This window comes from Stegastes partitus, unplaced genomic scaffold, assembly GCF_000690725.1.
Source record: "Stegastes partitus isolate 25-593 unplaced genomic scaffold, Stegastes_partitus-1.0.2 Scaffold266, whole genome shotgun sequence".
Taxonomy (NCBI): Eukaryota; Metazoa; Chordata; class Actinopteri; family Pomacentridae; genus Stegastes; species Stegastes partitus.
In genome coordinates, this window is record NW_007577997.1 from 442931 (window position 1) to 455856 (window position 12926).

The window sequence follows — 12926 nt, forward strand, 5'->3', positions numbered from 1 at the left end:
ACTGCTGTTTCTTTACGTCTGGTATGAGAACACCGTGGGTGAATAGTTCCAAGGCCAAGTTGTCAGTTCTCACCTCAACAGTCAAGGACGATGATAAAGCTGTTGACAGGAAGACGCAACAACAAGATCCTGGGGCGGAGAGTATTCGGGTGTTATAAAAGTAAAGTATGTGGATCTTCAGCTTGAACTGTTTGATGTAAAATGAGCTGATGTTGCTTGTTTTTGTAAGTGTGGACAAGGCTCCCCCCAGTGCTGGAGGGTCGGTGGGTCGGGTAACCTGAGCATACCCACTAACTGGCCTCTGTACCTGGAGCAGTGATAAAACTAGCGGGGGGCAACAGGGTGGAGCTCTCCCGGAGGCTTTGCTAGAAGACCTTGGAGAAAGATGCGGAACAGGCAGGCAAACTAACACACACACTTGGTTTTGCTCCACAGTGGGAGATGTAGGCGTCTGGTGTAAGGAGAGGACATAACGTAAATCATGCAGGGCTCATTTCACTCCTCTGCCTCAACCTCTGCTGGCTCTCTGACACACAGCGGTGGAGGTCTGCTCACTCACTCTGGCGTCTTCAACCTTTAATTGAGCCCCGCACAGCTTATAATTACATCTGAGCTCATGGGAAAATTGCTGTCTGTTGTGAAAAATGCCACATTGAAATTCAGCGTTGCAGTGATGGAAAGGTTTGAAGGCCTGAATTCAGATGTGAGTTTACATTCAAGGTTTAGATGTGAGCTTGTGTCTGTTTGCTTCATGCTCAAACTGTGAGATTTCAGTTTTGTTTTGTCTCCTTGGCCCGCCATGACGCTTCACGTCTTCTCATTGTTTCCAGTGTGTCGTCTACATGTGCTTGTCATTTGCAGCAGTAGTGAACAGTTACTCATATTATGCGGTCAGTGCTGTAATCAAAGGCCAGCCCACTAGGGCTGAGTAAACACACATCAGGGATTTACACTGCATCTCTTCCCCTACGTGACAAGGATAAACACAGTCTGCTCCCCGAACTGCGCACACACACACACTCACTCACACACACACTCTCACTCTCGACCCATCGCTGTTGTGACTTCACTGTGTACTGTAACTCTCGAGTGTGTTTCCTAGTATGGGCACCCTCACTTCTTGCCGTCATTTTCAAATGGGTCTGGTAACTCTCTCAGTGGACACACACTCACATCCACACACTTACGCCAGACATCTATTCAGAGTTGAATGCAGTCTGATCTGCTGTTGTTAGTGGGAGAATACAGCTCCAGGGCAGGCCACCCTCCTCCAGGCCCGGGCCAGACAGTGCAGCAATCTACACAGTTAGCCCTTTCATTGGGACAAACCTCCTCAAAGCCACTATTGCCTTCATAACCTGCCAAACCACCCAAGTGCAGAGGAGCAATTTAGGCTTGTTTGTTTTTGCCCTCTTACTGGACTACTGTGTTTTTGTAGCTCTTTTAAATAGGCTTGCCATCCAACAGCTACATTTGGATCTTGGAATACCTTCTTTCTTTCCAACTCTTGGGATGAACACTCTCGTTGAATCATACCTTGCTGTGGCAGTGCTGGCTACGTGCAGAATAAGTCACATTTACACACAGCAGCGGGCCTTTGATACTGTACTTGTGCACCTATTTGAGTACCTCCACCTCTGCGGACACCCTCTCTGATGGGAGCTTTCGCCGGCAGCCCGCACTAACGAGCTGGGACCTTTATGAGTTGTGGACAGATCCCAGCAGCCTGTCCTGCACTGATTTGAGGCAAGGTAATGAGAATAATGAGCAAAGAGGGCCGGGGCAGTCTGGCTCTTGTCCAACGGGGGCCCCACTGCACCATGGGACACAGGACAGGCAGGCAGGGCACAAGGGGCCCTCATTACCAGGTCTGTTCACCCTACGGGGAGAGAGGGATCTGGGAGGGAGAGCAGAGGGCAGCGATGATGATGGATGAGGGAGCAGCAGGGCGTTTGCAGCGGACAGGTCTGAAAGGCAGGAGTGAGGCTTGTGGTTAGGACTGTTTAGAGGCTCACTTTGTCAACTACAGAGTCCAAAATGACCCAGACAGTGTGAATCTAGTTGATATGACTGTGCTTTTACTTATCACACTACAGAGGAGAAGAAATGTCATAGAAGATAATCAACATCTTCCTGTTGAGTTATTTCAGCTTCGTTCAAGAGCAGGAAATAAGGAGTTGCTTGTGATTTATGCTTGCAGAGCAACAAGTTTGTAACAAAACCTGTGACCAGTAAGTCAGACAGGCCATGAGAACATGCAGATATGTTTCGACACGATAGGCCATACATGATTATAACATTATGGTTATGAATGTCTAGGCCAATTCATCACTTTTTGACTTGATGGTATCTGTCTTGCAAAAAGGGGGAGACGGGCCACTCGGTCTTTTGCTTGAATCTCTCTAAAAAACCGACCCTGAAATCGCCTCCGCCATTCTGAGCGGCTGGGGTTAGGAAGAAGTCCAACTTAAACAACTTTACCATCTGACACAGGGGAAGTGGAGCCGAGATGGCTAAAGATGGTATGGTGGTGGCTGGAGTGAGAGGGAAAGAGAGGGAAAAAGGAGGGGAGAGGGAGGGAGAGAAGGAAAGCACACTCCTGCAGTTTGTCTTATATAAATCTGAGGTTGTTTTCCTTAGTGGGAGATTAACATTATTTCCACACAGGCTAAGCAAATTACCTTGATGAGTGGGAACAAAGCAGAGGTGGGCAGCACTATAGCATGTAAAAACAGTGGAGAATACATGGCAAGGAGCCCTTCTGTCTGGTCCAGTGTGAACAGGCTCAGACTGTTCCAGCCCACCACTCTGAGGAGAGGGAACGGCAGCTGTGGAGCTTGCTCATGGGCCTTGTTTCACTGTCCCCAAAAAAAAAAAAAAAAAAGAACATTAGTGTGTTTTCCCGCACACGCCATTGAGTGGCTCCCGGTTAGGCAACGGTCACCTAATGAGAGTGCATGACATTAAGGGGTGGAGTGGGTGAGGAAGGGGTTAAGCGTGCTGGAGAGTGGAAACAGAAAGGGGGTGCTGCTGGAGTTGATAGACTCCAGATGTGTCTTTCAGATAAACTGAAGGAACGGGGTGTGTTTGTATTGCAAGCCTAGCTCAGTCGTGGCTCTGGGGGTTTATTGAAACAGCGAGCAAGCCCCCTCATAAGCCCATTACCAAATCGTACGCTTTATATGCCAGTAACTCTCTCTCGCACACTCTTACGGCAAACTTGATATGGTTTCAATGGCATTTTCCTCTGGAGGAACTTGAGCTTTCTCTGGACTTACTTCCCCCCACTTCCGTTTGTGTTCCTTTTCTGCTTTATTTTTGCATCTCCCAGCTCACTGGGTCTCTCACTGTTCCTCCCCTTTGACACTCTCTACATGCTGTAGTCCACCTACTGGCTGAAAATTCACTCATAGACACAAGCCTATTGATAATTCCAATGAAAGGCGCTTGTTTCGTTTTACTTCCCAGTTGCACAGTTACAACTCTGACTTTATCAACTTATTGGTAAAGTCTGAATGACTCAGTTTGACAGAATAAAACTGTGTTAGTATTACATCATAATATCGTTAAGATCGGGCCGCTTTTTACAGCCTTTTCTCTCTTTAGAAAACCGACACCACCGACTCAAGGAAAGTTTGACTTTACATTATTAAATCCATAAACTGACTTCCATTGTTCCTGATGCTTTGCATGCTGGTAGGTCTCACGAAAATCAACAGTGCTGCCAAAGTGGGCATCACCGCCTTTCCTCGGCCGCTCCGAAAGCCAGAACTGGAGTCAATAATGGTCCGTGGTTCCAGAGTTTTCCTTGGCAGAATAATCCCCATCTCCTCTTGCTGCAGATTATAGAAACATATAATCAACTTAGGAAATTTTACACTTCACATAAAAGTGTATCGCTATTTATGTACATCCCGCTAACGGCTGTGCAGTTTGATCAACGGTTTATGTTACCGTCAGTCATGAGCAGAGATGAGGGCTTTAATTTTTTAACCGTAGTGGAATAATACAGTGGATGATCAGGTAGGGGCTTATGCAGGGTCATCTCAAAGACAGCAGTTTTATGAATGTAATATAAAAGGTATCGCTTGTGTGCTTTAGCTTCCAGGCTGCACCAAACACAGGCATAACGTTGATCAGGTATATCCAATCTGAGAGGAACCAGAAAAAAATAAAGAAAATAATCTAGGGAAGGGGCAGCAAAGCAGGAAATTAGTAGAAAAACAAGAGCTCGGCAGATCCTGGTTTCCTGTTTTGGGGGGAAGGCAAGAGTACGTTTGGGGCCAGTGTTACAGAGCCCCCATTGTGAGCAAGTGTGTTGAGGAGTAGGGAGGTGGGGTCTACGGGGCCATACACAGGGACGATTTTGCTTCGTACTGAATCCCCTAACCCACCTGCCCCTCCCTACAGGGGAAAGCTAGCTAGTAAAAAAAAGGAGAAAAAGGAAACTGTAAAAATAAACGAGCACGGGCCTCTGCTAGACACGCCAACCAGACAGGAAATGACACGCGGCACAAAAATGGTCTCCACTGACCTCTGTCAGGAACCAAGGTGCCAGTTAACCCCCCTTGTTTTTCTCCAACATACCTTAAATCCACAGACGTATTTGTTTCAGTCTTCAGGCAGTTGCATCAAGAGAAAAAGTGCAATTAAAGCATAGAAATTACCCCTGTAATTCCATGTCTTTCCATTAAAAAAAAAAAAATCAGCAACAGGAAATTCTTGATTCCAGTCTGGTGATAATGAGTGGCCATTCCCTGGCTTCAGTCATTTTCCCAGCTCCCTCCAGGGCCGGGGCCTAAACAATGTCAGCACTCCAGTCGCTGCTGCTGTGCTCCTGATAATGGAGCACTCCACGTCTGGAGCGCTTTACAGACCATGTCTTCATTATTACCCTCTTGCTGCCCTACAAGCACGTCGCTCCTCTCCAGCCTGCTTGGGGGCCCAGGTGCTCATCCCCTATACCCACAGAGCAATGACTCTTCAGAATGGCAGAGGACCAGCCCCATTGATCAGGAGGAGTTTGCAAGGGGAAAAAAAAGACATTCTTAATGGCAGCCTCTGGTGTTAGGCCCAGCGGCAGCAGACAATGGCCCCTTTTGGGCTGGGAGTCTGTCACGATCCAATCATACAGGCCACATGTGGCGAAGGGGATAAAGCACTGCACTCTGAAGGTTACAAAGCATAACTCAAAAAGAAAGGCCATAGTCATAATAATATTGCACCGCCACCAATCATGTAGCTTTTGGAAGAAGTACATGCTGCCACTGAGGAGGGTAATGAAAAAATAATAGCTACAGTTCGAACTTGTAGGATAGTAGACAATGATATTTTCATGCTCGGCAAGCGTGAGGCTTTGATGTATTTCTTGTCTCGACTATTATCCTCTTGCTTGGTGACAGCTGTTGTCATCAGTGTCAAGGCCACTGAGCTGTGAAGCTGTTGTAAGAGAGGGCGCTGTCTACTCCAGAGGGCACACAGACAAGTCATCGCCTGAGCGTGAGGCCTGCTGGAGCTGCAGTTTGTGTCTGTAGGTTTAGAATAAAGCTGGAAACAAATCAGACAGTGGTGGTGAGCCATGAGGGGCTGCATCTGAGATACAGTTTGGATTCTGAAGATGAACGAGAGCTGGCGTTTGGGCCACAGTGACACAGAGTTCTCCGCTCGTGATTCAAGGCCTGTTGACTCTGGTGAGCTCCCTCACATTCCCCAGCTTGGTGATAAGAGAGTGTATCAGAAGTGGTGGACTGTTGATACTCTTCAGGCCAAGGCACACACAGCACTGTACCTTTTCAAGCCCGACAGGAAAGACAGATGTTTGATATGGACAGTGAGTTGAAGAGTGGTATTAAAAGTCAAAAACGTTGAAAGTTTAAGGAACGCATGAACTCCACACTGCCAATGTCATTATGCTGGTATTTGCATGGTTCATTACTGTGCGTCTTATTGTTTGCTTGTGTGTATGTGGATCAGCATATGTAACAGTAAGCTAAAAACGAAGCTCAATGCAATGTCTTCTAAGAACAGGGAAACCAACTGGTGTGCTTTTGTATTCTTGTGCATCTGTATTTGTGTGTTTGAGTATTATGTTCTTATATTCAGTTCAGTCTATTGACTCTTTCTATTGATTTTTTTTTTTTTTTAAATTAAGCTTGAGGTCCTTTTCCAAATAAGATCTGGAACTTACAGCAGAAGGTGACATACCAAAAAACAAACAAACCTTCATCACAAACATCTCCAATTGTTAGTTGCTATGAAACTATTAGAGGTTGAACACACTTTCCTGTTACAGGTAGTATAAAGAGTCTTGTGAGTCATCGATTAAACCACTAAAAACGTACTTTCTATGTATTAAAGTTACACATTTAGAAGTTTGTTGATAAAAAAAATCATTTCTTGCCCTAAAATAGCTGAGATGTATTTCTACTCTGTTGTTTTCTCTATAATGAGCACTTCTTTTTAAAATGCAACCCAATCGCTGCAGCTCAAGCACACCAACTCACCAATGACTCTGTAACATTGAAAACTCCTCTATGTGACACTATTGCAAATTCTAACACTGAAGTAATTCGGCCATAAATGTTTGAACCAGAAACTGATTCAGAAGAAGAAAAATGGTACGGAAAGCCCCACCCTGCAAGTCTACAAGATAGGTTCTTCATCTGAATCAGTGCTTTTGCAGCGACTACAATTTTAATGTGGAAATGCTCAGCCATGATGTCGACTACTTATGTGTCTGTCAGCATTTTTTTTTAAAAATGCCACATGGGCATGGTAGTACACTTGATTTTCTCCAGGGAGGGGCTTTAAAAAGTTCTTCAATCAACCAGTGCTCTTTAGTTACAGTTGTCATTAAATGTACTAAGAGCTGGTAGAGGTGAAAATGTCTAAAATCAGTATTTCCACCTTGGATATATAGATTTAATCACTCTTGAAATATGTTACAGGACGCCAGCAGAGATGTACAATATTAGATCATATAAGAAAGCTATGACAATAAACTAAACCTGCAGGCAGTGAGAGTGATTACACAAATACCTTTAATGTGCGCTTGTGTCGTAGGCTTCAGTCACTTGTTTTGTTTGGATTGAAATCCTTGTCACTACAGAAACCAAATTAAAAGCTCTGATGTGCTGCAAAACATGTAGAGTTTAACGTGCCGCTGATAGTCAGCACTGTGTGATCTTGTTTTCAAGACCTTGAATATAACAGATGTTCATTTATATGTCAATACAAAGTAGCTTTCAGTTACAGAACTGATACAAATTACTTGTAAAAAAAAAAACCCCAAAAACTAATGAATATTGGCACAGTATGTGTCTTGTTGATGAACACTTGTTGAATATGACATTCATCACCTAGAATACGATGGGACACATAATGAGGAGTTACATATTAATTAGATGTTGCTATCTTATTTGTGTAATTTTAATCCAGCTGTAAATGAATGTCTGAGTGCATATACATGGAGGTCAGTGTTACACAGCAATTGCATGCTTGTGTATGTGTGTGAAAGGACAGACAGGGAGGGGGAGACGGACCTCAGAGAGAGGAAATAGTGGGCAGTGCCTCGTCTTTCATCGCCGCACTAATGAGCCCCGGGACACACAAACTGGAAACAGCAGTATTGTTCTCCCCCCCCGCCCTGGTCAACAAATCCTATACAGCTACTGACACACAGAAACACATGTATATACAGAGTGGGACACAGGCACACAAAGATTACCACATACATTGTGACAGACCCACAAGGCCACACGCACGCACACATACTGGAGAGTATTGTTGTCAAACACACAGACTCCACTGTGGTTTGATTGGTGAAATGTGCGTAGTAACAATCAGATTTTTTATTTAATCTTCTTAGTCAGAATCATGGAGGTGGAAATATCTCCACTTTTTTTTAAAAAGCCATGAAATTGCTGCAAAATGTTCTGTCTGACAAGCTGGCATACACTCAAAGAGTAAGGCTGAGCTGGCCAAGGCAATGCTTTGAGACAAACACAACAGACTTCAGCCTTTTGGTCTGACGCCAGGCAGTTTTTTTTTTTCTCCATCATTATAACCTGTCTCCTATGAGCGATGGCTTAGAAAGAGCCTGGACCAACAGTAAAAACCCCTGATCTTCTGACTAGATCCCTAGCCATACCGCACGGTGTAATTTTTTGCTGGAAGCCATTTTCTAAAACAATTTCCCTGCCCTAGTTTGACCAAAAAAAGCTCATCTCTTGGAAAGTGGACAAAACAATGGTTAGGAGATGCCTGAGGTTGTATATAGTTTGAGCCAGCATGGCCGAGAACCGTGATGACGGATAATCTCTGTGGAAAAAAGGGACCATAAAAGTCCCCTCAGGTCTTCAATACCATCTTGGTTAAAAGAGAAACAGACAAAAATACAGCCACTGCGTTGATGCTCCTCTAAGGAAATCCTCCTGTGCGACTGGTCCGAAGGGAGGTTTTTTCATGCTTTTGCAACATAGATCACATGTCTTGTCAATACCCATCCATCTCCTGACCTGATTTAACCTCGCTATTCCCACCTGGCCAGTGAAAAAAAAAAAAGAAGACAGGGATTCAAAATCAAATGCAGGTTGGCCGATGCTGAAGGGGGCATCTGGCTGAATAGTTTAACACATGGGTGTGGGAGTGGAAAAGGAAAAGGGTGGAGATAAGTGCAGCGGATAGCATGACATTAGATCTTCAAAGGCAGTTTAATGCATTAATATTTATGGTGTGCAGTGGTAAAGTTTTATCATGAGAAGAGCCATTCTGAAAGAAGCAGAAAAGTGAAACAACCCCTTTGCTAGCAGATTCCACCATGATTTTATTTGGTTAAGAGTCTGTATATTGTGAGTCTCAAACCCAGGTGGCTGTTGGGGTAAGATTTCCTACCCTGCTGTGTCCGCTGGAGGTTTAGGAAATGTGTCCACAGTCCTTTAAACTTGGAAGATGCTTTTTTTCTTACAGTCTCAGTGAAAAGACAGATACCACTATGTGTCTGTACAGCTACAAAACCTATAAATTATTGAATTTAAGTTGTGCTAGTGGACAGATTCTGCTACCTTTGAGCAGTTTCCAGTTATGCTAAGATAAGTTAACTAGCTGCTGCCTCCACCTACATATATTTTGCACAAACTTGACAGTGGTACCAGTCTGAACATTAAAGTTTCAACAAGGAAATGAATGGACAAAAAAAAAAAAAAGCACAATGCACTGTCTTACTGACCTAATATTTTCTCTCTCCACAGGGATCTCAAGCACAACTTAATCAGCACCATCATGCCCGGAGCCTTCCAAGGCCTGTCTGAGCTTCGGAAACTGTAAGTAGACATCAGCATGATTCACATTCAACAAACATATTAACAGAGATCATAAACACAGGCACAGCAATGTTGACTTCAGACGTCTGGCATGAGACAGATGATGGAGTTTGTTTGTGGTTGTTCACCAGATTGACAGTAGCTGAGACCAACCCTCCTATATACTGTTTTGGCAGCTCATGGCAGATGTCATGCGTTACATTGAGCTCCTAGTGTTAGTGTGACCATAAAGGCCTCTTTCGCTATATGTTTCTGCTGGTGTTTGCGGAGGCCCTGGGATGTCGTCTCTACTGTACTCGCCGCCGAGGAACCCTCAGAGCTCTGCGGAGGCTCGTCACACGTCAGTGAATGTGATGGAGCGGCTGTTCGCAGCCACTCGCTGCTCACGCATTGTGTTTTCGGACACCGAGGTTCTGGTTGCAGCGTTGGGATCGAAACTGGTCGTCTGTGCTGCACCGCGTGACTCCCCTTCCCTCCTCCCCCTACTTGTGTTTTCCCTGCAAGGTCTGGGGCTTCTCAAAACAAACAGGGGGAGATAAACACATGCTCTGGACAGCTCTCTGCTGGGTAGTGTCAGAGGTGCAACAGAGCAGATCCCTCTCCGGCTGCAGCTATACATCACACTCAGAGGTGGACGGCAGAACAGGGGCCCTGCTTTTACCCCGATCGTGATAAACTTTTACTCGGGTTCCACAGAGTCCTGATAAGGGAAAGTGGCTGGGACTGTTCGCATGCTTATTTCAGCGTTTGACTTTCTAAGGCTTGGAAAAATAAATTGCAGAGAGTAGTACAACATACTATATATATACCTTATACTTAGACTTCTTATACTGATACTATACTATACTTGAACTACTAGCACTATACCAAGCTTACTTCAATCCATCTCAAAATATCACATTTTAAAACAATTTATGGTCAAACATCTCTGATTTGCCTGGAATTTCTAGGGCATCAAATATGGATATTTATAAAGATATCTGTGAAATTTCAGTTTGATATAGCAAATACTTTCCAATATATATATATATATATATAATGGCACTTTCAGCACATTTCTTCACAAATTGAATTTAAGATCATGTCTCAGTCAATGTCTCAGAAACTATTAAAGTTAAAAGCCTGAGAATCTCGCTGTCATTTCTGATCACGTCATTGATTCAGAATCTGCAATACTGGACAAGTAGATAAAATAATCTTTGAGTGGTGAGTTTAAATATAAAAACTATACACAAGAACCATTTTGAAACTCCTGAACAGATTAGCAATATTTCGGTTTTTGTGGTACAACTGGTCATAGCTGCTCAATCAGTTATGAAAGTTCAATGAATGAATCATTGTGTCCCAGTATTTCATATTACAAAGTATTCTTTATGTTTTGTTTTGTATTATTGTGACATGTGGTTCAGAAAATATCACTAGCTAACTTTTCCACGGGCACTTGATATCTCAATCTAAAACTTTAAAAAAATATCATTTTTAATAGTTCATAGTTTAAGAGACAGCTGAGCAGATGGCTCCTGATGATGTGATCGCTGTGTGTTTTATGGTTGTGTAGATACTGATCAAAAACAAAAGCGTTGTTGGCCAAGAAAGAGTCAAAACATCCCAATCTGTGGCTGATTGGTTAAGGCAATAAAGTTTAGTCATCTTAACTCAGAAATAACTGACGCATTCCTTTGTCTTTTCACACTTTCAGGGACCTTTCCAACAACCGCATTGGCTGTCTGACTGCAGACATGTTCCAGGGGCTGACCAATCTCACTAAACTGTAAGAGACTGATGAACTGATTCCATAAAAATATTGTGCCGTCTGAGTTGCGGTGAAACTATTGAGTTAACTTGGTCATATCAAATTTGTGGCCTGTTAGGAACCTCTCTGGCAACATCATATCGACCCTGGATCCAGGAGTGTTTGATGAGCTGCCGTCCCTCAAACTAGTGTAAGTATTAAACTCTGCGTGCACTTAGTCCAACAAGTTCAGTCTCACAGCGTACCCATTTATATCTAATTAAATATTCTAGACAAGGATAATATTGACTCTAGGTCAATATTTATTTTGCCTCTGGATTGCTAACTGTTTTATAATTCAGACTCCAAGTCTGTATAGAAAATGAAAATAAGCAAAAGGGATTTATTTGACATGTATTTATTGGAATTAAATATTTTCATCTGTGTATGATTTGTAACTGTAAGTGTATTACTAGAGCCATCATGAATCAGAAGATAAGTCTCTCTACAAACATTTCTTTGGAATCTTTTTATATGCACTACTGCCAAATCCTTGATTTTTTATTTCTTAATGAGTCATTTCATTTTAGGTTGAACACAATCAATCTATAAAATGTAACAGCTGCAATTCGATGCTGGGTTTCACTGTAATATGTATCAAGCCTCTGAGTATCAAAAGGTGTTGTATGTTGATCTCGTAACGAGCAGCGAGAGGTTAGAGGTGAAAACTCTCTCATACTGAATGACCATTATTTTCTCTCCAGGAACTTCAATTCAGACTACCTGTCATGTGACTGCGGGTTGCGTTGGGTCCCTGGCTTCTTTCGCAGCAGCTCGGCGCGGCTGGGGGACGAAACCTTGTGTGCCTACCCCAGGAGCCTGAGGGGAAAGCCCCTGCGTGGACTGAGAGACAGCCAGCTGAGTTGTGGTGAGAGCCTGGCTACACTGAGGCATATGAATGAGGCGGTTCGCCACGGTATTCCAGAGAACGTTGTCCTGTGAATGACAGTGACAGTGCACTCATTACGCTCGAGGTCATGTCAGCTATTTTAAGAATTAATAGACCAAAAGGGGTTGAAAAGATCTATCCCAGCAGCCCGGCAAGGACATATTTCTAAAAGTATCAGTGAGCTGTGTTGACAGCTAATCCTGCGGGTTGCATTTACGAATTGCTGCAGTCTGCATCCAATCTGCACTAGAACAGCAGACTCATAATAGCTTCTGTGGAAACATTTAGCTGAGGTCGGGTAATGAGAGAGCAGCAGAAATAATTCAGAGCGATGTGTAATGGTCACATCTGCGCCTTTTTCCCACCGTGTTGCTCAGACGGTCCTCTGGAGCTGCACACCCTGTCGCTGCTGCCCTCCCAGCGCCAGGTGGTGTTCAAAGGTGATCGGCTGCCCTTCCACTGCACTGCAGCACTGGTGGACAAGATCACGACCTTACACTGGCGTCACAACGGTCAGCTGGTGACCTCTGATCCAGAACTAGGCGTCCAGCTGGAGAACAGCGTGCTGCATGACTGCACCTTCATCACCAGGTATTATTTCACTCACAAGTTTCATGTTTTGTGAACAGTCTTATGGAGCTGAGGCAGTATGTGGTGCTGATGTGTTATACTGAGTTGCCTCTATCATCTGCTTCCAGTGAGCTTATTCTGTTCAACGTACATGTGGAGGCCAGTGGAGAGTGGGAGTGTGTGGTTTCTACTGGGCGGGGCAACACCTCTCGCACTGTTGAAATAGTGGTACTGGAGAACAGCGCCTCCTTCTGTCCAGAAGATAAAGTTGTCAACAACCGTGGGGAGTTCAGGTTAGCTGCAGTTACAGTGATTTATGACATATATCGTATATCTCACTAAAGACTCAGGATTT

General features: G+C 44.0%; 1 protein-coding gene across 2 annotated transcripts in view; it reads left to right on the forward strand.

Moving 5' to 3' along the window:
* The window catches only part of adgra2 (adhesion G protein-coupled receptor A2), a 40106-nt gene that overhangs the window by 20456 nt on the left and 6724 nt on the right, over positions 1 to 12926 (forward strand). For both annotated transcript variants that reach the window (XM_008282307.1, XM_008282308.1), the window contains exons 3-8: positions 9249 to 9320; positions 11020 to 11091; positions 11192 to 11263; positions 11817 to 11980; positions 12379 to 12592; positions 12700 to 12864. In XM_008282307.1, the coding sequence (XP_008280529.1) occupies positions 9249 to 9320; positions 11020 to 11091; positions 11192 to 11263; positions 11817 to 11980; positions 12379 to 12592; positions 12700 to 12864 (759 nt within the window). The remainder of the gene's footprint in view (positions 1 to 9248; positions 9321 to 11019; positions 11092 to 11191; positions 11264 to 11816; positions 11981 to 12378; positions 12593 to 12699; positions 12865 to 12926) is intronic.